The sequence below is a fragment of the Vicugna pacos genome, chromosome 16 (assembly GCF_048564905.1).
Source record: "Vicugna pacos chromosome 16, VicPac4, whole genome shotgun sequence".
In the NCBI taxonomy this organism is placed as follows: domain Eukaryota; kingdom Metazoa; phylum Chordata; class Mammalia; order Artiodactyla; family Camelidae; genus Vicugna; species Vicugna pacos.
In genome coordinates this window covers 35,489,129-35,516,388 of record NC_133002.1, presented here as the reverse complement: position 1 = coordinate 35,516,388, position 27,260 = coordinate 35,489,129, and the positions used below count along the sequence as shown (strand labels likewise).

Genomic DNA, 27,260 nt, shown 5'->3' with positions numbered 1-27,260 from the left:
TGTTCTTTAGTCCATCCTCCCAGGCTCACGTCCTGTGCATTACTCCCTGAGGACCCCTTCACTAGGAAATCTAGCTGTCACCTGTCCTGAGATTATTGCAGTTCCTTTAGTAGCTTCATCCCAGCCCCAAAGACCTTGGTCAGGTCACAAGAGGTCTCTGTCCCAAGGCAGTGTCTGACCCCCAAGTTAGGTTCCCTAGGCTCCACCACCCCAGAGACCTCAGCCACATTCCATCAGCCACAAGCCCCTCATGGGTCCAGGGGCCTGAGATGCTGCGGGTGCTTTCCATCATTAAACTCAAGTGTGGGGCCTCAAAGGGCCCTCCAAATGTGATTGTCAAGGTGGACTAAGCAGTTTTGTTACTGAGTCCAAACTCGTTCTGCTTGCCACACGACAGGCTAGTAAATCAGGAGAGGAGGTATTGAGGCAAGGAGTAGTGACTTTATTCAGAAAGTGGGCAGACCAAGAGGATGGAGAAGCATCCTCAGAATACAGTCAGAATACAGGCTCCTTTTATAGAAAAAATAGGGGAGGGGGTGTGGTTGATTGTTGCAAACTTCTTGGTGTAGGAATTCTGTACTTGCAGCTGTCCACGTGGGCCAGCTCATGGTGCTCCTGTAAAACCACCAATGAAACAAATGTTATTCTCTATTCTGCAATTTGTTATCTTTATATGAGTGCAGAGCTAGCAAGACTAAGCCTAGAAAACAGGGGACACGATTAAAGCCAAAGGAACAGATCTAATACGCAGTCAGATCTGTTCTTTTCTATTACAGTTTGAAGGAAGGCTGAGCTTTATTTTCTAGTTAAGGGAGAAAAAAAGTACTTTGCCTGGAAGTGCCTTCAGGAGAGGGGGATCTTCCTCAGCCTCCTTTTCTTTCAGGTTTGTAATCCTAGTATCTGGGATGGATGAGTCGCATCTTTGAGCATCACTGAGCAGATAGGAGTGGGTGGTGAGGGAGATGACCTTGGTGTACAGGACCCTGGAGAGGGAGGGGTGGGAGAAGGGAACTCTGGCTTTGTGGTTCCTACTCTGGAGCTGCTGGGGTGGCCTGCCCCAGGCTTTCAACCAGGGCCGACCAGGTGTCCTGGGGAGACCTCTGGCCTTGGGTGAGTTTGGGCTGCATCACACTGTCAACAGTCCCTGCCCCCTGCAACTCTCAAGTAAATAAAAGATGGATTAAAGCAGATGAGGGTTAATTTGCCAAAAGGTCTCTCCATTCTTTCGTGCAAGGCACAATACATTCTCCCACTCCCTTTCTAACTCAGGCACCCCCGGGGAGGCAGAGATGGTCAGGCATAACCTTTGAAGCCGTGTGTCTCACTGGAGAAGGGAAATCCCGAGTGCCAGCATACTGTCCTGCCTGCTGGGGTCTGGCATCTCATTTCCAAAGGATGCCAAAGAGTCAGGTCAGTTTCTGCACTTGAAGCATAAAGCACATGACTTAGAATCAGCTCCCAGCAAAGGACAGTTCTTTGCTCCTGGGAGCAAAGCCAGTCAGGAACATGTGGCAGGAAGAGGTCAGTTGTTAATATTCCCTCCTCTCCACCAATCCCGATCCAGAACACAGCAAGACAGTGTTCTAGCCACACAATCCATGCATGAAGAGTGGCTAAATATACCCGTCTTCCTCCTCCTGCCAGTGCAGCACTGAGATGTAGGGCTGCTGGGCTAGTTAAGAGACTTCCATGTCAGGGTAGATTCAGTAGTTGGTCTGGTATCACCCAAAGGGCTTAAATATGGCTAGGACGGGTCTCCTTGCCTGTTAACAAAGAAGTATTGGGGGCAGAGAACCCATGACCCACCCAAGATCCATCTCCCTTTTATTTCTTCAGCTGATGTGAGGGTGGACCAGCCCTAAGGAAAAGCTGTTTGCTTGCAAAAACACAGGCGGCTGGTGAGAATGAAACAGAGTAAGGGGATGGATGGCTCCAGACAAGCCTTGCCACTCCTGCACAGAACAGCCACGCTGGCTGTGTCCTTTTGAGGCTGATTAAGAGGCGGCGTTAGAAGAAAAGCACACACTGTTCTCTATATGCTTGAGAACAACTCACCTCTCCCTTTAGCCCAGATGCTTGTGGGGCCCCTGCTAGGCTTAAATACAGGTACTGAGCTAGCTCTAATCTCAACCTGCGTAACATCACAACCCCTGACCTCCTAATAGCTCTGCCCCTCAAAATATCCCTGCCAAAATTTCAAATCTGCAGCACTTGCTAAAACCACAATCGGCCAGCTACCCTCCCTGGGGTGCTGGGGTGAGGGGAGAGAAGAAAAACCATCTGTGGCCAGGGTTCTCTCTTGAGTAGGGTTGGGTTCCAGCCTGGCCCTCCACCTTGTACAGGGATCTTGGGAATTGTGATTTCTCCAGACTCTTTACCCCTCTGGAAGTGACTGAGGTGAGATCCCTTTGGATTTCTCTCCCAAGCATCTTACTAACAGGCTATGAGGCCTAAGCCCTCCTCCAGGGGTTGGAGAGTTGAATGGAGGAATTCACTTGCCGGTAAGGAAGGCACTGCTGTTGACTTGAGTCTATGGGCAGAGTATGCCTGCTTTGATCTGGGCAAAACTGGCTTAGAGAAGAACAAAGCAGGAATGCCTGTACCAGGCCCTGTCCGCTGAGGTCCCACTCAGGTGCTCTGGGGGCCTGTGCCAACGCCATGAGGTCCATGTGGCTGAGGCCCTTTCAAGCTGTAGCCTGGATTTGCCAAGGTCAGGAGGGCAAGTGTGAGTTGCTCCAAGAGACCAGGGCTCCCTCCTCTGGAGTCCCGTCTCTGGGCTCTTCAAGGGAAAAGACAAAAGGAAGCTGCACTGCTACGTTGCAGACTTTGCCTCAGGCAACTAAATTTATTAGCAAGAAAAAATTTTTGTCAGCCCAGTGCTGACCAACAAAGTACATCGTTAATAAAGGATAACAAATCTGTCACTTAATTCATAAAACATACCTCAAGCAGTTACAACTAAAAATAAAGTTGGATTTTTGTTTAATTTAAAAGCCTCAAAAATAACAAGCAATATGTTTTTAAACATGTAGTAGACACAACTGTCTATTATACAATATACACTGTACACAAGTAGAGCTTGGGCTGGCTGGGGTGGGGGAGATGAGGGGGAGAGGGACGAGGTTCAGGATGGGAAGATGTTTTATCTGAATCCAGATCTGAGTTGAAATGCTGTGTCACTTAGAAAAGAGAACTGCTGAGTGAGAAAAAAATTCATATGCTCATCATTGCCCCCCAAAACCCTAAAATGAAAGCAGGCATGGGGGAGGTGAGTAACAAAGGACAGAAAGAAGGGAGCAATTAAATAAAATTTCTTTAAAGCACACACAATACACAGTGTTCATCATCGGAAGTAGAGTATAAGGCAACGTTCTCCATAGAAAAAGGGGGAAATCAGGGAGTCCGTGGGTAGCTTTCCTTTTTCAATAGAAAGTTGGAATGTGCTGGAGGAGAACTGGCGGGGCTGGGCATGTGGAGTAGAGGCGGCCTCTGGAGCCTCTCCGGAGGTGGGGCTGGATGCCAGCGGGGCCCTGGGTACAGGGGCGGCCGCAGTGGCTGGTGGGGCCAGGGAGGTGCAGGGGAGGGAGGGGCATGGCACGATGCGACTCCGGCAGTGTTGGGAGAGGGGAGTTGGGGGGGGCTCACTTTGCTCCTCGACGGAGTGAAATTCATGTTTTTCCTTTGGAAATAAGGGTTCCCACTCGTCCTGGTTTAGAACGTCTCATTGGGCACGGCCAGTGTCCGCGGTCTGGGCAGGCCGGGAGCTTCTGGTGAGAGGGGGGCCAGGGCATAGCCAAGGGGCTTCAGAAGGAGGAGAGTGTGGGGCAGCAGAGCCCCTTCCTGTGGGGACAGTCGCAGAACAGGAGAGGGGGCCAAGGGGGGGCCAATGGCAGCCGTGGGCCTCCTTTCTGCTAGGGGCCCAGGCAGGACACAGGCGGGGGTCTGCACCTGTGGGGCCTCCCGCCTCAGTTGGCCTTACAAGTTCTTCGTGACCAGGTGTGTCTTGTAATGCTTGGTGAGGTGGTCACTCCTCATGAATCGCTTCTGACACTGGGCACACTCGAAGCGTTTGTCCCCTGGGAAGAGGAGATGCCGGTCACTCCCACAGCCCACGAGCCCAGACTGTCCCAGCCCCGAAAAAGGAGGCACGTGTGTGAGGGGCACCCGTGAGGCCATGTCATCTGCTCACACGATTGCTCCCCATGGTCTACTGATCTGAACCTTTCTCCATTCCCACCCCTGCAAACCCCCCACAGCACTTCCCAGCCCACTCTGTCCATCCCTTGCCCCCCCCCAAACACCGCACTCCTGTTCCCGCACCCGGGACGCTTCTGGTGTAGGCTTTCACCTGCTTCTTCTGATCTTTGTCCCTCTGACTCAACGTCCTCCCCATCACACCTGCCAGCCTGAGAACTAACTTAGCACGAACCACACCCATGGGGCCAGGTCAGCTGCTCTTTTTACTCTTTAGCCGGCAGGGAGTGGACATGACCTTCCCCGCCATACCAGCCGGAGCTCTGGGTCTTGTGTCCCCAGGACAAGGGTCTGCTCACTGGGGGCACTGGCCATAGCAGAGCAGTTCCCATAGCATGTGCCGTGGGCCACTGGAGAGGCCAAGACAATCTCAGGTGGTAGACGGAGGAAGATTTTTCTATTTTATAGTTTTGTATTTATTTGCTAGTACATTAAAGCATTAAACTATGATCTCAAGCCTGTGATGTCAAAAATAATACTGTATTGGACATCAATGATTAAAAACAGTGAAATGATTTACGGAAAATCATTTGGTAAATAATAGTAGAAAGGCAATGTGGGACGGTGATTAAGTATGTGAACTTGGGAGCCAGAGGGCCTGGGTTGCACCCAGTACCACCAGTCACTAGCTGTGTGACCTGGCCCCCTCCATGCCTCTGTAAAATGAGCATAATCAGAGTCCCCTTCCCAGAGAATCGTTATGAGGATTAAATGAGTTAATTGGTAAAACGTGTAGCACAGTGCCCGGCACACAATTGGCAGGGTTTGTTACGTAAATAACTGTGGCGATGGCAGAAGTCATCAAGGCTGGGCCATGCAAGCGAGCTCACTTTGGGAGCAGTAAAGGAATGCAATAAAGGAACGGCCTGAGAGAATTTCCTGGGTAATTCTGCACCCCAAGAAGACAGTCTATAGCTCTTGCTCAGGGAGATAGTTCATTGGCAGGGCCAAGAATCAATGTCCTGAGACAGTGGAGTGGGGGTGGCGGAGAGGCTGGGAGCAGACCCGGGTGGGTGCAGGCGCAGGTAGGGGTGGGAGCGAGGAGCAGGCCCATGTGGGCCAGAGGGTGCTGCAGGGTGCGGCAGGGTCGGGGGAGCAGACCTGTGTGGGTGCGGGCGTGCCGCTGGAGTTCGTCACTCCGCGTGAACCTCTTCCCACAGAAGAACCAGTTGCAGACAAAGGGCCGCTCTCCGGTGTGCAGGCGCACGTGAGCCCGCAGCAGGGACGTCTTACGGAAAGTCTTGCCGCAGTCGGGGATGTGGCACACATGCTTCTTCTTGCCCTGTTCTCCGGACCTGGGAGTTGGGTTGAGGGTGGGTGGAGGGAATGGGAAGCAGAGAGAGCGAGGAGGCAGAAGAGGGGGCACAACAGGATGGAGAGAGGATGTGGGGTGAGGTCAGAGAGCACCAGAAGGGGGAGGAGGCCAGGTGGCATGGAGCCGCTACCTTGTCCCCTCTCCATCCCAGGCAGTGCCTGGGGCACAGAGCATATGCCAGGTTGGCCACCTGGCCCTTCTCCTTGAATTACCTCTTGTCCCCGTCCTTGCAGTTGGGACATGTGCAGGCCATGCGGCGCCGCTTCTCCCCGGGCTGGGCCTCTCCAGCCAGGGCCTGTTCCATCTGCAGCTGGATCTGGGTGGGGCTCAGCCCACTGATGGTCAGGTTGTTCCCAGAAACATTCTGTACCGTCAGCTGCTGCTGCCCTGTGGGGAGGAGGAGGGCACAGTCCAGAGTGAGGAAGCCCAAAAGGGCAGAGGAGGGAGCCTGACTCCCTTCTTCCTTTCTGCATGTGGTAAGGATGAAAATCATAGTAGCTAATATTTTTGAGAACTTGCTATGTGCCAGGCACCATCTTAGAGAGCTTAAATGTATTAACACATGTAACCTTCCTAACCCCGTGAAATAGGAACTGTCACCCCCTTTACAGATGAAAAAATAGACTCATCTTTGGTCTGCACCAAACTATTCTGAATTATATGTTAGTTGGAGAATTTTCCTGAGTATAGGTAAGGTCAACACGTGTCTTAAACTATCTCACGGGGCTACTGCAAGGGCTAAGTGGACATGCTTTTAAGCTGGAAGGGACCAGGCAGCCGTCAGGCATAGCCTCACTGTTGTAACTGGGAATCCCAGGCTGGCCCGCAGTTCCCGTGTCCGGGGTGCACAGGCACACTGCCCACGCCCTGGCCCGGGGGCCTTCCCTCACCGCCAGTGTTGGTGATGGTGACAGGGACGCCCTGCACCTGGACACCATTGATGTTGATGGTCTGCATGGCCTGGGCCGCCGCTGCCAGCTGAGCTGCATTCAGGCTGATGATGCTCCCAGCAGGTGCAATCTTTGGCAGGGGACGCTCTTTCCGGAGAATCGCAGCCGAGTGCTTTTTGCCGGTCCCACTCAGATGGGCAGCACGGGACGCAGGGCTGCTACACGTGGTGGTAGAGGTGGTTGCAGCTGTCGCTGGGGGGCTGTCCTGGACAAGGACCGTTTGTACCTCACCTGAAGGCGTACGGATGTAGACCTGGGAGGGGTGAGAGAGGAAAAGTCAGTGCTTCCGGAGAGACCTGGCTCCGCCACCCTTCAATGTAGTGTCACCTCGATGCCCAGGTGAGAAGTGGGAGTGCCTCTCGTCCACCCAAGTCTTCTCCAACTAGCCCAAACCTACGCTCAACAAAAAGGGGTGATGGTGTCCCTGTACTAAACCAACAAATGTTGACTGTTGATTGGAAACAAAACACGTAATTTACTTAGCATGGTAAAATATAATGCCAAATCTCTGAATTGAAGAATTAGAAGGAAGCTATATGATGACCTCACAGAAGATACACTGTGAATGCTCATCAAACAAATGAAAACAGCCTTTAGGACTCACAATTCAGATTGGCAATGATGGAAAAATAAAATATAACGCTTTGTTGGTGAGAAAGCAGAGAAAGAGGGGCGTGTTGTCACATCAGGGTGTGACGTGGTCTAGGCTTGCTGGGGAGAAGTCTGGGAATGTGTATCCAAAGCCTTAAAAATCTGCATGTTAGAGCCAGAGACTGACACATGCCACAGCACGGATGAACCTAGAAAACAGTATACTAAGTGAAAGAAGCCAACTGCGAAAGATCACCCATTTACATGAAATGTCCAGAATAGGCAAATCTATAGAGATGGAAAATGGATTCGTGGTTGCCAGGGGTTGAGGTGAGGGTGAAATGAGCAATGACCACTAAAGGGGTCTTTTTGAGGGATGAAAATGTTCTAAAATTAGATAGTGGTGATGGTTGCATAACTCTGTGAATATGCTAAAGCCCACTCACTATGCTGTGCACTTTAAAAGGGTAAATTTCATGGTATGTGAATAACTCAATAAAGCTGATAAGAAAAAAAAAAAAAGGGAGAGATGGGAATGTGTCAAAAGGGGTACAAGAGCCAACCTGAAAGCTCAAGTGGCCAAAGCTGGAACAACGTGAGCAACAAAATAAATAACACAGTATTGGATTGTAACCCTGAGTATAAAATAAATATACATGAGTCCCTTCTGATATAAATAAGTGATTGAATAAATAAATAAATGGAGAAGAAGCAAATCTTCCTTACAGAAGATTTCCAAAAAATATTACGTAGATGTTTTCCCTTCCAGGATACAGAGCTTAATTCTTGTCCCCACTCCCACCCCTGAAGATGGGAGACTTAGCAACTTGCTTCCAAAGAATCAAGAAAGGGAAAAGTAACAACTTGATAAATGAAGAAACTTGGCAAACACCACCTTAACCAAGTGATGACAGTTAACATCAGGGACGTTATGTCACCAGGGATGTTGTGTGGACATCATGTTTCCCTCGTGTAATGCGACGTGAAGGGGCATTTCACCTCTGTGGTAGTCTTTCCAAAACCCATAATCCCAGACTGGAGGATATTTTATAGGATACCTGACCAATGTGTCTCTATACTGTCAAGATCATGGAAAACAAAGACCGAGAAGTTATCCGACCAGAGGGACCTGGGGAGACATGCCCACTGAGTGCAATATGGTATTTGGACCAGATCTGGGAACAGAAAGAGGACATGAATAGAAAACTGGTGACGTCCAATCAAGTCTGGAGTTTAGAGAACAGTAATGTGCCAATGTCAGTTTCTTAGGGACACATGAACCCCAGTAATACAAGATGTTTAACAAGGTGGCGCAGGGTGTGGATCCCAGGTGAGAGGTGTAAGACCCTCTGTACTACCTTTGCAACTTTTCTGTAAATATAAACTTATTCTAAAATAAAAAATTAATTTAAAAAATTTCTATCACAGTAAAAGATACTAAAACAAGTAGGCAAAAGTCTGATGAGGAATTGAAGGAGGATTAATAAAATGGCCGCACTTAGGCTAACAGATTGCTTATTCCTATGCTTGCCCTTAAAACGGTCAACTGACCTGGCTGACCCGGTTGCTACTCACAGTTCCAGCTCCATTGTTAAAACTAAAGCTATTGATCTTACTGTTTCTACTTTATTCCAGTAATCAAAAGCCATAATCATGGCTTAGTCTCTGAGTCAATCTCCAGGGAGAAGGTCACAGGACTTAAACTTTACAAAATAGCCTGAATTACCAAGAAGACCACACCTTGAGTGCTTAAAGAGATAAAGAGATCTAATTGTTGGCCTCTATAGAATTGGTCACCTGGAGGCATCATGTCGCCATTCTAAGTCTTCTGATGAGAAAATGATTCTGTTGCTTGTTATCAATGCTTTATTGTTTGAGCTATGGCTATATAACCCCTCTCCACCCCATCCCCAAGGTGGATTCACAGTTTTGAAGGCACTAGCCTGCTGGGAGTCCCCTTTGCCCGGCAAAGCAATAAAATTGCCTCTTTTCTTCTAAGCTCCAAGACCTTGTGTCTGGGTTATTTGGCTTGTCAGGAACGGGGCCGATCTTTCAGCAACAGAATGAGTTATTTACACAGAAAATATCTCCCTACAAAATACTAATCCATTACAAAGAGAACAAAGTAACTTTATGGGGCAGAAATCTGCCAAATATCACTTTAATCATCACCAGTAATGAGACAAGTCAAAATCACGCACCCCCTTTTAGGATGCAGTGAGAACACAGCATCACTTCTGTGATATTTCTGCAAAAAAAACTTGCATGCAGTCATGAGGAAACACCACACAAACTTAAATTGAGGAACTTCCTACAAAGGCACGTAGCATTCTAAGTGTCAAGGTCATGAACTTCAAGTGAAGACTCAGACTATTCCAGGTCAAAACAGACTAAGGAGATGTGACAATTAAGTGCAATGCATGACACTGGATGAGATCCTTTTGCCACAAAGGAAATTACTGGGGCGAGTGTGAGAACTGAATGGGGTCTCTGAATTAGACGTTATATGCTTCTTGGCTAATTTCCGCTGTTTGATGGTTGCACTGTTATGTAGAATGTCCTCCTTGCATGTAAGAATTACACACTTTCTATAAAACATTCAAAAAAATTGGGGGCATGGTGGCAACTTACACTCATGATGCAGGGGAAAAAAGTTACTTGTTTAAAAAAAATCCTGCTGTGATTTTGATTGGGGTTATTTTTAATCCCTGGATTATTTAGGGCTGTGTTATCTCTTAATAAATACGCATCTCATCCCCAGTTTTCAGATACATGCCACTTTTGCAAATCGTTGCTATTTTCTGCGTATCTGAAGTTTCTGTTACTAGAACATTTTCTTTTCACCATATAGAACAGGGGTCAAAACACTTTTTCAGTAAAGAGCAGATAGTAAATGTCTTAGGCTATGCGGGTCTTGAGGCCTCTGCCTTGTGGTCCAAAAGCCGCATAAATGGGCATTTCTCTGTTCCAGTTACACTTTATTTACAAAAACAGATAGAAGGCCAGATTTGACCTCAGGGCTGTGGATTGCCAGTCTCTCTGGTACAGAGTATAATACATTTTTAAAATGTGTGTATCCTTTGAGCCGCTTTTAGGATTTAATGATAAGACTGGAAACAGCCTAGATCTACAGCTAATAGGGTTTTAGTTAGATAATAGACTGTACCTCAGGATATCATTAAAAAATAATGTTGCTAAATCTTTCTATGTATGTCTGATTATTTCCTTAGGAAGACCTGATTTTAAGCCCTGCCTCCATCAGTCTCAAGACCTGGGACATCAAAGAAGGGAGAGGAGGCACTGCGGAGGATGTGGCACCTGAGCGGGTATCACCTCAGTCCTGCACCATTAAGGTAGGTCTGATAAGGGAACCTATCACACATGTTGTAACAAATTAAAGGATTCATGGAAAATCAGCTGGCGGTATGTAATATGCCAGAGGAAGGAGGCATTTGAGGGCAGGCCTCAGATTTTCTCGTGCATGACTTCCACGTCCACAGCTCAAATTCAAGGGCACTTCTGCCAGAAGACTGCACAGCTCCCTGCTGTCACTCACTCTGATGCCTCGGTTCTCTCTACAGACACCTGGATTATAAATTCCATGGCAGGAGCTGTTTTTTAATATTAAAAAAAAAATCCTTGTACAATTTTAGTTGTAGCCCCTTCCACATGTAAGACACAATGAGCCCAGGTGGAATAAGAGAAAAAGTAGAGGCCAGAAATCTGAGTTGGATCCTGGCTCTTGTCATTTGTGCTCTATGGGATCTGGATGTTTGACAACTCCTCTGAGTTCCAGGCCCTCCCTCTGCAGCATGGGCCCAATCTCCGGCCTTTACTAGGCTCACACAAAGCATAAAACCTGCCTTGCAGAGCCAAATGAATCTGAGTATTACAGCACCTTAATAAATGCCAAAAATAGGAAGTTCTTGTTAAAGTTAGCATCCCAGATGAATCTCGCCTAAATGTTCCTTCTATAAAGCTAGGCTGCTTCTTCCTGTTTTTTTTTTTTTCTTGTCATTAACAATGATCAGCATTTTTCTCATTAATTTTCTTACTTTACATCAAATTCTATGGTTCTGACTGGAATTTTTTCATTCCTGCTACCATTCTGGGTATGTAATTCTAGAATAAAAAATAAACTTTATTATTAAAAAGTATATATCCACCCCCTACCTATGGCCCCACTAAAAGTCTCCCGTAGAGGTTTCCAAAATATAGGCATACAGGTATGCTGCATCTGATTTCTAAAGATAAGTGGTACCCCACTTTTGAATTGGCAGAAATGGCCATTTACTACCCACCCCAAAGGACACTGACCACTGCAAACGACTGACTCCCAACACTCAGGTCAGACTGGGAGACGCACCAGCATCATCGAGGAAAGCAAGCCGAGGGGAATGGAGCGGCAGAGCTGAGGAGGAGAGGGAGGCGCGTGCGGAGGGTGCGCGTGGTACCTGAGTAGGCGACGGCTCGGCAGCCTGGATCTGAAAGTTCTGGGAGGGCTTCTGGGGGACGGTGGGGAGCGTGGCGGACGCCGCCTGCACCACCCGCAGGGCCTGCTGGGGGATCTGCACCACCTGCTGCTGCTCGGCCTTGGGGGGCACCACCTGGACCTGCTGGACCACGGCTGGCTGGCCCCCACCAGGGCTCTGAACGATGAGCAGGTTGTTTCCTGCCTGGATGATGTTGTCCGCAGTGGTCTCGATCAGCACCGTCTCCACCTGCTCAGCCACAGCCACAGGGGGCTGGGAGGCAGGAAGACTCTTCTTCCTGGCTTTCTTGTTAGTCTTGGACAGTGGGGCAGGGGGGCTCTCCGCAAGGAGCTGAGTGGGGGCCCCGGTGTCGCTGGTGTTCACGAGGTTGTTGACAGGCAGAGTAAGTGTCACGTTGCCACCCCCACCTGTCAGCTTTACCACATTGGCCCCGCTCTGCACAGGGGTGGTGGTCGTACTTGACTTCTGGACAGGGGCTGGCTTGATGGGGACAGGCTTGTGACTGGATGGTGAGGGGGTGATGATGGCTTGGTTGGTGCCAGGGATGATCTGGATCTGGTTGGTGAGATTGGGCTGTACCTGGATGGTCTGGGAACTGCTGGCCTGAATCTGAGGGACCGCCTGGTACTGGATGCTGGCATTCGCTCGGGACCCCTTGTTGATCATGGTGGGATTCTGGATAGCGAACACCAGCTGCCCCCCGGGATAGGACGCACTCAGTTGTGACCCCTGAATCTGAAGTATGTTTCCTTTGGAGGACAAGATTCCAAAGCTATTCTTGCCGGGACTGAGAGGGAGAGGGGCGGGTTTAATAGGGACGAGCTTCCGTGGTGTGGGCTGGGGGGGAGCAGGAGGCGTCACTGCAGCTTCAACAGCTGGAGGGCCAATTTTGCTACATGTTGCGGCAAGCAGGGCTAAGGGAGATGGCTGGGAGTCCTGCAAAACACCAAGCGGAGACGCAGAGTGAGACGTGAGGGCCTGCTGCCCAGCACCCCCGCCCTTTGGGAGCCTCTCCTCTTGGCAGGCTCCTCCTCACCTGGCAGGCAGGGAGCCAGCATACTCCCCCTGCAGTGGCCCCTGTCTCTCCTTCCCCGCTGGTTTCTCCACTGAGTAATTAAGGGGGAAAGGGTGGGAAATGTCTTTCTCAGGAAGGAACTCCCCAGAAGCATCCTCTGACAGGGTGAACTAACAGCCTGAGCTGACCACCAGCCTTGTTTCTAAAGGGGATGTAGAATCACTTTCAGCTCGTAGACGGAGCTCTGGTAGCCCACAACATCAACTGAGGAAGCACTGAGGAAGGGAGGGAGGGACAGAGAAAGGGAGGGGAACAGGAAGAATAAGCTCTCTGGAAAAGTGTTTTCCAGTGCTTGGGACGTGACTTTTCTGACTCGGCAGGGCTGCTCTTTCCAAGTTACAAGGAAAGAGCCTCTGGTCTGTGGGGTCACAGCCTCTGTTTTCCTTTTATGGCCAGCAGGGTCTAGTGGAAGGGCCCTTGAGTTTCATCCTGCTTTTCCCCCTGACCCAACTGTGGCCCTTTAGGTAAATGGCCCTTCATTTTTTAGTTCAGAAAAAGTGGAAAACTGAACCCTCCTCTGTGTAAGCAGAGTGAGCCAGGACAGTTTCAGTTGTGGGTTAATGTCAGCTGCAGTGAGCCCTTCCAGGCCGATGCAGCCCCCAACCCTCAGAACACACTGCCTACTTGCCTGGGTGGTAGAGGCGGCAGGCTGAAGGTAGTCACTGGGACTGACAGCGGCAGTGGCAGCCATGCTGGTCTGTGGATCTGCTGGAAGAAAAGAGATGGAGTAAGACCCATGATGCCCCAAAAGAACCAAAGGAACCCAAGTCCTTTTGCCTCAGATTTCCTTTTTGCCTTATTTGCTGCTGCTTCCCCAAGAGAGGTTAATAACCTTTCCCTACACTTCCCCACTCAAGGTTAGCTACCCTACAACTTTTTCAGTAGACGACCTTCTTCTCTCCGCAGACTCAGCCATCAAGGGCTGCAAGGACAGCTGGTCCTGTCTCCACTGGACTGTCCCCTCCAGCCATCATAAAGTCTAGGAGAACAGTGAGACTATACTAAAACTGTATAGAGTAGCAGTCACCAAGCTGTGCCATCTAATGGAGCCCTCTCTGGTGGGCACTGCTGACTCTCCCTAGCTAGACTGTACGGTGGGTGGGGGAGCCCCCAGCTAATCCTGTAGCTCTGACCCAGGCTTCTTGCTCACTCCTGCTGTAGCCAGATGCCAAGCCAGCCTGGGAGAGAAGCATCACTGGGCTAGAATCCCTGGCAAGGAGGACACACCCACTCCATGCAAAAGTCTTGAGTGCTTTCTACTCAGCCTTCACCACAAAGGTGCAATGGCTCGTGTGTCAACATATGGGTAATTGCTTTAAATGAATTTACAGTTTTACACATGACAAGATGCATGATCCCACAGGTATCACCGAGACTAGGACAGCTAATAACTGAATATAATGAGAAGAATGAAAATATAATAAATCCCATTTTTGCTTAAATGTACATATATTTCTATATATGAATATAGCAGGATAAAGTCTTAAAAAAAAAGCTAAAATGCAAAAAGCCATAATCTCCTGGTGGTAGATTTTTGCTTCACTTTTTTCCCCTTGTTTTTCTGTATTTTCTCATTTTGCCCACAATGAATACACTCTATTGTACTTTCGTTTTAAATAAAGGAAAATAAAGAACGTTGAGGAAGTAATGAAGGGAATCTCTACCCTGAACTTAAATTAAGTCTGATCTAAAAGAATACAAGATAAGTAAAATGGAAATCAGGAGAATTTGGGGGGAAAGAATCTAAGCCATGTTATACTTTATAAATTACTAAGAAAAAGAACACCGGCAGAGAGTCAGACTTGTATCTTAGACCTTTGGAAAGTAGGTTTCAGAAAGTACAGAAACAAGAAGGATATTATTCAGAGACTCAAAGAGGCAGTGGCTCAGGCATGGAGCCCCTGATGGGCATCTGGAGAGAAGAGAATAGACAGAGGTCAGGGGGAAGGTGGAACCACCCACATTTTGGCTGGTCTCTGGCTTCTCTCTTTGGGAGAATGATTCTTTTTTTTTTTTTTAACATTTTTTTATTGAATTATAGTCATTTTACAATGTGTCAATTTCCAGTGTAGAGCACAATTTTTCAGTTATACATGAATACACATATACTCATTATTGCATTTTTTTCCGCTGTGAGCTACCACAAGATCTTGTACATATTTCCCTGTGCTATACAGTATAATCTTGTTTATCTATTCGGGAGAATGATTCTTAAATGGGAAAAAGTAAAGAAAAGGTAAAGGGGGACCTGCAGCCCAGGACAGGTGCTCACCAATGCCTTAAATGGTTTCCAGGCCATAAGGCCACAGAAATTGCACTCGGGAATGGGAAGACACTTTGTAGGCACACTTGCAAACTGTGTGAGGAGCCAGAGGGCAGCTCTGGGCAAAATCACATAGGTAGATCCTGAACTATTACAGACACTGATCCTGAGCAAAATCCTAGAAAAAATGACTAAACAGCACTACAATTAGTGAGGTAAGGACGCAGTGATCACAAGAAATAAGCATGGGGTTGCCAAAAACAAGTCATGCTGAACAAATCTGTTTCTTTTTTAATGGGGTTCTGGACCACTACATCAAGAGAATGGTATACACTACATATTTTATAACAATAAGGCATCTGACTGAAATGTTCTTATGAACAAGGAAGGAAAGACGTGCAGGCAGGATGGCAGTCTGGTCTGGGGGCTAAGCTGAACATGCTTCCACCTAAGTGCTGAGATCCAGGCCGTCCTGACGAGTTTGCTGCTGCAAGGTCAACCAGGGTCTCATACTAGGGGTGAGTCCCAGGACCAGGGTCTGCAGGCTTCTCCTCAGAGGCTCTTGCTTTCTTGGCCAGAATGTTTTATTCTTGTGTTTTCACTGTGATGATCATCTTTTTAAAAATGAACATATACTAAAGATTGCTGGGTGACTTACTTAACCAAGATTTGCACATTTCTGGGCCTGTGTGTATGTTTACAACTCTGCTGGTACCAAGTGGCCCACTCTATGTGGGCTAATTAAGACAACTTAATTCTGCATATCTAATTCATGATACATCTGTGCAAAGGGAGAGATGACATCTCCTCAGAAGCCTGGGAGGACCAAGTTGCTGGGCACTAGGCACTGCAGGGTAGGCGTGTGGAACTCAAGGAGCCAGATGGGGGCCCGGATGTCAAGTCTGTGCTGGGTTTATGCTGATAGCAGTGATTTGGGATCAATCAACCACTGTCCCCCTAGAATGATGCTGACTAGAATTCTACTGGCTTTTTTGTAGATATTTAATTAATTTTAGAGAAACTAGATCTATGAGTTGATAAACAGATTTACGTGCATTTAGCAAGGTTGCAGCCTTATAATGAAAACAATCTAAGTTGACTCAAAAACATTTTCCCTTTAGAGCAGTGGTGTTTAAACTCTTTGGACCATGAACCACACTTATAAAAACAATTTACATCAAGACTCAGTGTGCGTACACGCACCCACACACACTTCCCTGTCCTGTGCTCATGTAATAAGAATTTCCTGAAACAAAATTTGCCCTTGCTACATGTGATAGCCTTTTTTCTACTCTATTTCATTTTTTTTTAAATGCTGGCTATGACTCACTAAATTGGTTTTGTGCCCCAGAGGCTGGAAAACGTGGCTTCAAAGTAGTCTATCCACCACCCAAGTTTAGGAAACCATGCAAAAGACCTAGAAGGCAAGTTAAATTTATGGATGTCACAAAACTGAGGATTGTAAACACAATGGATGTCTGTATCAGGGTTCAAAGAGATCTTTAAAAAACCAGTATGTGCAGTGGCTTAAGAGCATGAGGCTCCAGACCTCAATGAGAATTCAGACCGTGGGATGGCTGGGGATTCCTTTCCCAGCCTCACTGCCCCACCTGTAACACAGAGGTAGTGTCATCCTTACAGGATTCTGGGAGGCGTCGGCAATATGAAAAAACATTGAGCACACGGGGGTAATCAATAAATGGTGTTTAAACTTTGAGATTGAGTAAATACTGCACTTGGGTTAAGGCAAAAAAAAAATCACACGCATATAGGACAGGAAGACAGAGCTTAATAATGGTTCTCACGTGAAAAAGCCCCAGTGGTTTTGACTCAAAGTTAAATGGGAAGCATGAGAATCTAGATGTGGTTGCCAGAAAAGCTACTGCAATCTTGGGCTGCATTTCCAAAAGTTCAATCAGAGAAGAAGAAAATAATAGTCCTAGTCTGCTTGGCACTCGGGCCCCATCTGGAGTGTCAGATTCCGTCCTGAGGGGCATTTTGAAAGGAGGATTTTCAACTGCAGCTTGTTCAGAGGAGAGCAGCCATGCTGTGACCCGGAACCAGAGCAGCGATACCCACCAGGGTATTAACTCCCCTTGTGGGCTCAGTGGTAGAACCAAGATATCAGGGTGGAAATTTCAAGAAGGCAGATTCCAGTTTATTAGAAGGGAGAACTTTCAAAAGATGGAATCAGTTACCTCCTGAGGTAATGTTCTCCCTTCTCTGGAATCACTTAGCCAGAGGCGGGATGTGTGTCTCTGTCAGAGACAGGATGTCTAGATGGGGTGGGAAGTTGGACTAGATGATCTGTGAGATTTTTATAATTCTCAAGCCATGCTGCTGATAAAACCCCCAGAGGAGTTAGCTGCTGACAGGGCTGGAAGGGAAGGCAGGGGCTCTCCCAGGAGGCTCCTCTGGGCTCAGGTTGGCTTAGCTAAAAATGGTGGATGACTCTCCCTCAGACATCTCTGTTATGAAAAGGGAGGACACCAGAACAGGACAGAGTGCAAACAAAATGAAAACTGACCCAGTGTTTACTCACCTTCCTTTCCCATCTCCCCCTCTCACTCTGCTCTCATTATCACCCTGGACTGTCTGGAGACCAGGCTGGGCTGGGTGTCTCTCCAGTTAGGAAGTTACAGCAGAGTACCCCCTGATGCAAGCCGTGGAAGGCTGGCACTCCACTCACACCGCCTCGCACGATCTCAGTTGGTTTCCTTTTCCTCCTCAGCGGGCCCTTGAAATACTCTAGACCTCAAACCAATGTTTGTAAGTATCTCTCCTAAAGACACTTACAGCTTTGTGGCCCCTGAGCTGTGGACCTGGGCAACCAAAACAGAGAATAATCTCCCTGCCATTGCAAAATGATATCCTGGGATTAACCATGAAAGGGAAAAGACAAGCAGTTCCAGTTGGTGTTTGGAAATGAAAACTGCAATGGTGTTTCAAAGGTACTTTAGAACCTTATTAATTTGGAGCCTGACATTTAAAATGTGTAATTTGGACATAAATTGTGCTTTCCTTTACACTATTCAAAGCGAGGCTGAACAGTGTATGAAGACTGCAAAGGGATGCTTTGGCATAGTTAGGTAACTGTTTAATACCACTGCCACTGTTTTAATTGTACCATTTGCTTTTAATAGCAGTTTATAATCTGCTAATTGAAACCTACATTTAGCAACATCAGTAAGTGGGGTCACTGCATATTCTTGGAAGAAAAGACTGCATTTCCTTCAGAGTTCTATTATTCAGACTTTTCATTAATTTGGGTCGGCTAAAACTTTCCCAACAGTCCCTTGGCTGGTGAAGTTTTATGCTAATTTACTACACATGCAATAGTAGCTCTCTTAGGCTCCCAGGAAAATTTCCAAGGCTATCAAACAAGGCTTCTAGACATGGGTGAAGGGGTGTCCACTGCCTGATGGGACCACTCCTGACTTTCCTTTTCCCCATACTGGAAGCCAGTTTAATCCCCAAACCAGGGGAAAAGCATCCCCTGAGGGTCCAGACTCTCACTGTACATACAGTTCTTTCATCTCCACCTCCACCCTCCAGCTACATACAGCCTACTCCTCCTCCCTCCCAGGCCAAACTTAGTAGAAAAGCTGCTAGCACTTTCTCATGTGCTCACTTGGACTTTCATCCCAGTCTCTGCTGATACTGTGCTTGTCCTGGTCTCCAAGGACCTCCTCCTTGTTAAACCCAACAGACTGTCTTCAGCAGTTCTTGGCCCTTTGACCAGCCCCTCCTCCTCCAAACCTCCATGGATTTTCTCTGACCTCTCTGGCCCCCTCATCCCTTTTTGGGCTCCTCTTTTGCCACCCCTTCAATACTGCTGTTCCTCAGCATCACCTTTCTCACCCAACACCCGTTCCCTGAGTGTGCCCACTCACAGGGCTTCAGGTACCTTCCACAGGCTGACTCCCAGGTCTGTATCTGGCCTGGAGGCCCCGGGCTCTAAGTGGCAGACCAGTAGCTCCAGTCCTCTGTGGGCCTTCCACTTGGGCTGGCCGCAGAACTTCCAATGCTCAGCTGTCCCCTTTGCCCATTCTCTCCCTGGCTTTCTCATCCCCAGCCACCATGGGCTTCCTTCCACATCCATTAAGAGCTTCCATCTCTGCCGCTGCCCTTTGTCTTGCTTAGAGCCCCTTCTTCTCTCTCCACTAGTTTACATCTACTCACCTTTCTGGTCTCAGCTTTGTTTCTTCCCAGCAGAATCTGCTGAGAGCCCATTATGTAACAGGTATGTCATGTCCTCAGAGAGGCTGTCCAGGCCCCCTGAGATGAGGTTAACCCCTCTGAACTCACCACCCATTAAATAATCATGGGCTTAATGTCTCTCTTCCATACTCATACTGGAAGGGTGGCCCAGGTACATTTTCATTGGAACTGCTACCTCAAGCCTAATGCATAGCACAGCGACACTTCAGTGCCTGCAGGTTGAATGAATAATGAATATTTGTGGTTAAACCAGGCTCTCTTTTGGTTCAATCATAAGGAAACCTGAGTGCCATCCTCGCTCCCATTCAATCATCAAGTCCTCTCATGATTCTACCTCCTAAATACAAACCTCTTTCCAGAATACTCATTGCTATGCATTTGCCTTAAGCTAGTGTTAACCACCTTCGGCTCAGCCTGAAATACTGCCCAAAGCCTTCAAAATGGCTTCCCAGCCTACACTATTTGGTCTTTAGAATCTTTTAAAATGTCAGTCCCACCCAGCTATTCCCTTGATTAAATCCTTCAACAGCTTCCAGAAGATCTTATGATAGCCTTATAAAGACCAAAACCATTTGCCCCTCCCCCCACCTCTCCCACTTTACCCTTTGCCCTTCCACAGACCACAAAGCGTTCTCTCTCACTTGGAGCCTAAGCAAACTCTCTCCCATTTGTCTAGCCAACTCCGGTCCTTCTCCAGAGCTCATTTAAAACTCATTTACTCAGAGAAAGCCCTTTCTGATCTCTTCCCTCCTGCCCGCCCCACAAGTCGGGGGCAAGTGTCCCTGCCATGTGCCAGTGTACGTGCCCCATGGCTCCCCTGACAGGGCAGGGAGTGCGTCTCTGTCCTAGGGGTCTTTCCGTAGGCTGACTCAGGGAGCACCACATAACAGGAAGAGGCCTCAGATGGGACCCCAGAGCCCTGGCCATCAGACTATTGGCTGTTGCACTGGTCTTTCACTTGAGAATATTACTCTTGAGACAAAGGGGATGAGAGAGAAGGGATCCAAAGAAACATCACAACAGTGGGCTCTGGGAAGGAACTTGGCTCAAACTCCACAGCCAGGTCTTGGGCTGGGCTTTTTTTGCCTCCTGGTTCCTACCATCCTGGCTATGGCTTTCTTGGCCATCTGCTATGGTGTTTCTTCTAGAGGAATTTCACTCCACACAAACAGTCCTTCTGCTGGCTATTTTGGTCAGTTCAGTTGGGCCTGAAGCCAGTTAAACAGTTTCCAAGCCCAGGCTTTTCCAGTTGCCTAGCCTGAAAGAATTCAGAGCTGGTAAGGGAAAAGCAAGCCACAGCTAGTTCTAGAGAACAAACGTGCACCTCAAAGGGAGTTGACAAATGGGCTTGGATGCAGAAAGCAGCTAGAAAGACTCCAAATTGCTCTGAGCATTTCTGAGAAGCAACTTGCCAATCATCATAATAACCATATAACAGTAAGAGGAATTTCATTGACTTTCATGAAAGGAGAAGAGTTCTGGGTGTGGCGAATGCCCCAGGCCAAAAGAGGAAGGCTGGTAAAGAAGGGAGATCTTGTCTCCACCCAGACATGTGACTGAGCCATCCAGTCTTCCCTCCTCCCAACTTCGACCCCCGCCTCGGCCCATGACCCTCATTTGTGTCCACAATTTCATCAGGAAGTTAAAATTCCCTTCATCAGCTAACATCCATTATTTCTCTCTTTTTCAAGCAGAACTCCTTGCAAGAGTCACCCATACTTGCTGTCCCTCGTTTGTTTTCTGCCAGTCTTTCTTGAACCGGCTCCAACCACGTGGCCCCCTCCCATCCACACCACAAAAACTGCTCCCACCACTAGTGACCGCCCTGTTGCCAAGTCGAAGGTTAATTCTCAGACCTCAGCTTCTGTGCTGACCTACAGTTGGTGCCTCTTCCTCCTTGAAACACTTTCTTCTCTTGGCTTCCAGGTGGGCCTCCTACCCCTCTGGCTGCTTCTTCTAAGACTCCTTTGCTGGGTCCTTTTCTCCTCTCAAATTCTAAATGGTTGGGCTGCCCCAGGGCTCAGCTGAGACTTATTTTTCTTCTGTCTACACCTTTTTGCTGGGGGATTTCATCCAATCTCATAGCATTAGAAATCAATTATATATATATATATTCCATACAATGATGACTCCCAAACTCATATCTTCAGACTTGTATCTCTGACTCCCTACTGACATCTCCACTTGGGTGAATTAATAAGCAACTCAAATCTACCAAGCCCCAAACAGGGCTCCTGATATCTCCCTAATTCTGTGCCTCCTTCAGAATTCCCCACTGCAATGAATGGAACTCTATCCTCAACTCTAAGACCTTGGGAGTCACCCTTGACTCTTCTTTTTTCCACTCTACACTTGTCAGCAAACATTTTCGGCTCTACCTTCAAAATATATTCAGAATCTGCTTTCACAACCACTTCCTGTTCTCACCCAGAGTCAGGTCCCTGTCATCTCTAGCCTGGATAACTGTGAAAGCCTCCTGACCATGTCCTTGCTGGTCTATTCTCACACTCATTCAGAAGAAGATTCATCAAACTTAAATGAAATCATGTTACTCCTCTGCCCAGAGCCCCCCCAATACATCCATTTCCCATTCAAAGTAAGAGCTAAAATCCACACTGTGACACAAAAGGGCCCCATGTGACCTCTCTGACATATCCCCTATTACTCTCCCTCACTCACTGCTTCAGCCACACCGCCTCCCTGCTGTGCCTGAATAAGCCAGGTGTGGCCCCTCTCCCAGACCTTAACACCTACTGTTCTCTCTGCCTGAGTTCTCACCCTCAACCCCAGGCTCCCCACCCCAGACTGAGCATAGCTCAATCCCTCCCCTCCTTCAGGGTTTTACCCAAACTCCCTTCCCTGACGACCACCCTATACAAACCCACCCCTCCCATTCTCCCTATCCTCTATTAGGTTTTTCTCCCTAGCACTTCTCATTGCCTGATATCTACTAGTTACTTATTTACTGTTTCCCACTAAGATGTAAGCTTCCCTAAAGGCAGGGACCTCTCTCTGCCTTACCTACTGATGTACCCCACTCCCCAACCTGGCACAAAGTAGGTGCTTCATAAATATTTGTTGAATGGATAAATGAATGAATCCTGGAGGCTGCAGAGCCAGGGAGCCTAAATGGAGTTTAAGAACCAAAAGAGAAAACCTGCAGATTTGCAATATCCTGCCACTGGGCTGGGATCCACTCACCAGGTCAGCTCAGCCAATCCAGTCCCAGATGGAACTCAACCCTGCTAGTCACCTCATGTGGGGACAAGAGCCTGTGTGGGGGCCAGCAAGGTCCAGTCCAATCTTTCTCCCAAACAAAAATCTCAAAGCACACATCTCATCACCACACATGGGACGCCACACTTCGATGCTTCTTTCGATTAACATGTCCTGGGGAGAAGTCCTTCTCTGGGTACGTTAAGACAATGGGGATACCTGCTATCTGAATAGCTCTTCTCTGTCTCCATCCCAAATCTCGCTCCTGAAAACGTGACTGTGTCATCTGCTAGTTTCATCCTATTGTACCGGAAGGGACTCTGGAGAAGTGAGTGCGGACACAAGGCAGCAGGGGATGATGTGAAAACTCTTCACTCTGACAGAAGCAGTCCCAGAAACAGTACAGAAAATACTGGGCCTCAGAATTCTGTGGAAAACAGGAGGAAAAAAGAAACCAAGACACACTTTCTCCCCCCTAAAGAATATCATTATGTACAAACACACGCTTTCTCTGCTTTGGCACATTTATTTGTGAGTCATTCTGCACATTCATCCACAGCTATGAGGCTACGATTGGTTCTGAAATGAGTGGTGACTTCATTTCCCCTGGGAAGGGAAGGCTGGCTCACCATTTACTTTCTCGCTGGCTGGGAAATGTTTTGGCCTGTTTTGAGGCTAATCTGAGAAGACTTCCAGTTAGACACTGGCCAGGGGCAGAAATATTCCACATCCAATCACACAGCCGCGCCTGCTGTCTCTTATTCCCTATTTACACCCTCTGAAAGGCGGTTTTGTGATTCCACCAAGTCCCCTAGAAGAAGTAACAAACAGCCCAAAGAGGAAGCTGTAGAAAGAGGACATTTGGAAGCGTGCAGGCCAGTGCCTGCTGGTTCCTGAGCCACTTTCACTGCATGGCAGAGGCGAAAGACGCCACCCAACAGCCTCAGTCACGGCACAGGGCCAAACTGGCATCTCAGTGTGGTGGCGCTTCTGGCTAGGGACAGCATGCATTTCTGACGTTGAAACAAACTACATACTGCTCAGGAAAATGAGATGGCCAAAGGAAGAATTCAAAGAGTTGGGTCTGCAAGCATGCTCTTCCTGTGACACAGTGTCGACATCTCAACACTGCTTGGTGCTGCTCACAGGGTAAACTGAGAAGCATCAAAACTGGGCTTTTTACACTTCTCTGCTCCTGAGCATGCCAGCTTGAAGCCCATCTTGGTGAGAAGCAATCCTCTATGCTCTATGCCTCAGAGCACCCGGAAAGAGAGCTTCCTAGACCTGCAAGCACTGCCTTAGCGTGCTCCTGGGCTCTCTTCTCAGCCTCGAATGAGGCAGTAGAAAAATCAGTTTTCCATTTCTGAATCCTGTCAACTGGAACAAATCCACCAGTACCACCTGGGAGCATCTCCACAAGAGCAATCTCTAATTTCTTTCCTACTCAAGCTGACAGTGCCCTTGAGTTAGTAATGCCCCATGTTTTTACCCACTTGATTCATCTTTCCGCCCAGCTCTCAGATAACTGATAGCAAAGTGAGACCTCCCCACCCTGAGGGTCTCCTAAGATAATGCTGCTAGACAAAAAAAAAAAAAAAAAAAAAATCTGATCATCGGGAGGAAGTAGTTCTTAAGACGGAAATAGACTTTCAACTATGTTTCAGAAATATACAGATCTAAGTGCTGGTCCTATGAAGAAAGAAAGAAAAAGAAAGCTTTTTCCCCTTCCTTCAACAGGTCTAGAAGTCACACGAGGAGTTGTATGTGGCTACAAACAAAAACAAAGCAAAAATGAAAAATCAAAAACATCAACAAGTGCATCCCATACTGATATCCATTTCTCAGCCCACCTTGGTTTGGTGCAGCACGGAGGCCAAGTGTCCTGGTTTAGAACTTCCTGGGAAGAAGTTCACAAATCCAGTCAAGCTGCTCAAAGGGACATTCCAAACTTATCATCCAATAAACTAATAAGAAAGTACTGGAGCTTCTCCAAATAGATTTTGCTCTGGGTCTGCAGCCTACAAGCTTTCAGTTTGGACAATGCAATCATTTAAACTTAAGACGTGCTCGCAGCTCTGCATTTTCTGATGCTTTGCACAACCCTTTAAAGCAGTGTTCCTCTGCACCTTTCATTCTGTGACCATTGCCCATCTCCTCCAAAATAACTCCTGTTTTTCGATCTTTGGCAGCAAGGCATCTGATTTGTGTGTATACAGAGAATAGAGGGGATGAAGATGAGTCTTAGAAGAACAGGCTACATTTCATCATAGAAATGGAGGCGAGCAAGGTCTAGGAAGTTGCTGAACCCAAGCCAATACCAGAGTCTACTAGTTAGCTGCAACAAGCTTAGGATGTCTTCAAAAAGGCCCTGATTGGGCAATACTTGCTTAAAGCAAGCTTAGGACTTATCACATAACTATGGCAAAGAACTGTTTAGGCTACAATAGACCTTGCAACTTCTCCAAAAGGCTGCTATTAACCAACACAAGAACTAGGAAGTTCAAGACCAAGATATCAAAATGAGCTGCCCTCTCTGCTGTTATGCCGTAAGGCTCCTTTAGCCAGACATTTGTCAGAATCTTCTTAAAGCTTCTTCTCTTCTCTGACAAGCCTCCAGAGACCCAAACTTCATAGAATCTGAGAGAAAAGAGCCTGCCACTTTATGTGCTGTCAACAGTGATGCCAATTGCTTTTTCCTGGAGTTAGTTCTCTATGCTGAGCAGATGAGGCTCTGAAGATGAACTAATTCTACTTGAGTCTCCTTGGCAAAAAGACTGTCTTTAGCAGCCTAGCTTAGGGGGTTCATAATTGTCAGACTAGCTTTTTCCCCCCATTGTTGCTGCTTTTAAACAAAGAGGTTAAACCTCTGTAAAACCAAGTGGAAGAACCAGAATTAGAAAACTTACCAACCACCCCAGCCAATAAGAATCCATTTCCAATAGGTATTAATGCCTATAGAAGCCATTGGAACACTGACATCATCAGCCCAACTAATAGGCTGTCTGACAGATTGGCCCCCTTCGTTGCACACAAGAATTTAAAACAAAATAAGACACTGCAGTTATATTCATTATTGCAGACAACAGGTTTCCTTGTATTACCATTCAAAATTACTCCTATGGTGTGGAATCTACCATCATCCCCTTCAAAGCTTCTCTGTGAGGTGACCAATACCCTAAACTTTCTAGCCCTAAAAATCTTATCCAAAATACCAACTCAACACTTAGCCCTCCACTGTGATACTTAATGCCTTCTGGGTACAGCATGCAAGTTTTAGACCGCGCATACCAGTGTACCTTGCAACAGTCATCACCCTTCTATCTGCAATGAAACCTGTGTAATGGGGGACCATGGACCAATTCACTGCTTAGAGCAGATTTATTGACTGTTCCCTCCCTTTCTCTAAGAAAATAACAAATGAGCAAGAAGTAACCTCAGAAGAAGAAAAAAACTTCGGGAGAATGTATACCGAGAACAGCCAGACTGAGTCCCTCTGGATTAAGCTAATTAAGAAACAATTAGACACGACAGTAACACTGGAATCAAAACCAAGGAATGCAGTGAGGACAGGTTTCTCAATTGCCCAGAGGAGAAGACACAGTTCCTTTTCATCTAAAATTAGAAAGCCACCAGGAACCTAAGCCAAGAAGCATGGAAAGGAGGCTGAGAACCGTAAGTCAGCAATGGGGTTTGGAGATGGGGTATCCATTTTGTTTTATTTCTTCTGTCATCCCTTAGGTTTGCTCCTGGCCTTGGGGAGTCAGCAGTCCGCCCCGCTCCCAAGGATGTCAGGCAACAGGCTTGAAGTTCTGTCAACAAGTTCTTAAACGTCTCACATGCTAAGAGCTTGGAGATATCTAGCTGGAGGTTCAAGGATGCAAGTGGAAATATTAAAAGGTTTCTGCCCGCAGTCTAAGGCGAGAGGCCATCTGCCTAGGGAGTGCCCTCGCGTCCTGACACCATCCCTCGACTGGGATACATTGGTAATTAGGTTGCCTTCCACGCCCAGCAGTGCCCATATGGTTGGCGCCGTTGGAATTTCAAGCATTCCCCCGCCCACTTCTGCACTCGGGAGAGCCCTGAATCGCTGTGGGCACCTAGAGTTTAAGTGAAAGAGGGTCCCCCGAACATAGGGCAAGCGCAAAGGGCGTCGACCGCCTCCTCAGAGCAGACACAAGCAACGTCTCCAAGCCAACGACCGGGCAGAGGGGGTGCCAGGCCCGCCACGGGTGCCCGCTTCTCTCGCCAGCCCCCGGAAGCGCCGCCCTCCCGCCCAGCGGGCTCCGAGGGGGCGGGGAGTCGAACGCCCCCTTCCGGGTGCCTCCGCCTGGCTGGCCAGCCCCGCTCCTCCTCCGGGCGGGAATCCTCCCTCCCCGCCCCTCCCGGAGCCGGGCCCCGGCGCCAGGCCCGGCCCCAAGGGGGAACCCCCAGCCCCGGCTCCCCCTCCCTGCGGCCTCTGCCAGTCTTCCCGACCCTTGAGAGCCGGGAAGACCCCGCCGGCAGCGGCCAGGACCCACCGCTCATTACGACATCTTCCTCCCTGGCCTCCGCCGCCTCCGCCGCCACCGAGAGCCTGACACCGCCCGCCTAGCGCCCGCCAATCCCGGAGCCCGCCACCGCCCGAGCGACGGCAGCATTCACCAATAAGAGTTCGGTACATTGGGGACCGACAGCACTACTAACCAATCAAAGAGAAGCATCTAGAGCGACGTTGATTTGGCCAATAGACCCGTGAAATGTCACTGATGGACGGTAGAGAGCACCAACCGGAAGCCTAGTGTAGAGTGAACGACATGTTCGCCAGCCAACTGGCGGGAGGTAAAGTCCCGCCCACAAGGTGGTTGATGGACAGCAGCAGGAAGCTAGATGGGGAGGGGCTTAG

The 27,260-nt window shown here is 48.1% G+C and overlaps 1 protein-coding gene and 1 long non-coding RNA gene across 4 annotated transcripts in view; one reads left to right on the top strand and one right to left on the bottom strand.

Moving 5' to 3' along the window:
• The window catches only part of LOC116283848 (uncharacterized), a 30,141-nt gene extending 3,847 nt beyond the window's left edge, over positions 1 to 26,294 (top strand). The window contains exons 3-4 of the long non-coding RNA XR_012059625.1: positions 10,341 to 10,463; positions 26,117 to 26,294. This is a non-coding gene — a long non-coding RNA (uncharacterized lncRNA). The remainder of the gene's footprint in view (positions 1 to 10,340; positions 10,464 to 26,116) is intronic.
• SP2 (Sp2 transcription factor) lies at positions 491 to 26,993 on the bottom strand. 3 transcript variants are annotated; one of them, XM_072938861.1, is made up of 8 exons: positions 26,896 to 26,982; positions 13,307 to 13,386; positions 11,565 to 12,539; positions 6,460 to 6,772; positions 5,782 to 5,956; positions 5,356 to 5,549; positions 3,949 to 4,076; positions 491 to 615 (listed from the first exon to the last, which is right to left on the bottom strand). In XM_072938861.1, the coding sequence occupies exons 1-7, from the start codon at positions 26,900 to 26,902 to the stop codon at positions 3,976 to 3,978; spliced, it is 1,845 nt and encodes a 614-aa protein (XP_072794962.1). In that variant the 5' UTR covers positions 26,903 to 26,982; the 3' UTR covers positions 491 to 615; positions 3,949 to 3,975. The 3 variants fall into 3 exon arrangements, with proteins under 3 accessions (XP_072794962.1, XP_006214270.1, XP_015103431.1); XM_006214208.3 differs by lacking the exon at positions 491 to 615 and having other exon boundaries at positions 2,818 to 4,076; positions 13,307 to 13,383; positions 26,896 to 26,993; XM_015247945.3 differs by lacking the exon at positions 491 to 615 and having other exon boundaries at positions 2,818 to 4,076.
• Between the last annotated feature and the right edge of the window lie 267 nt (positions 26,994 to 27,260).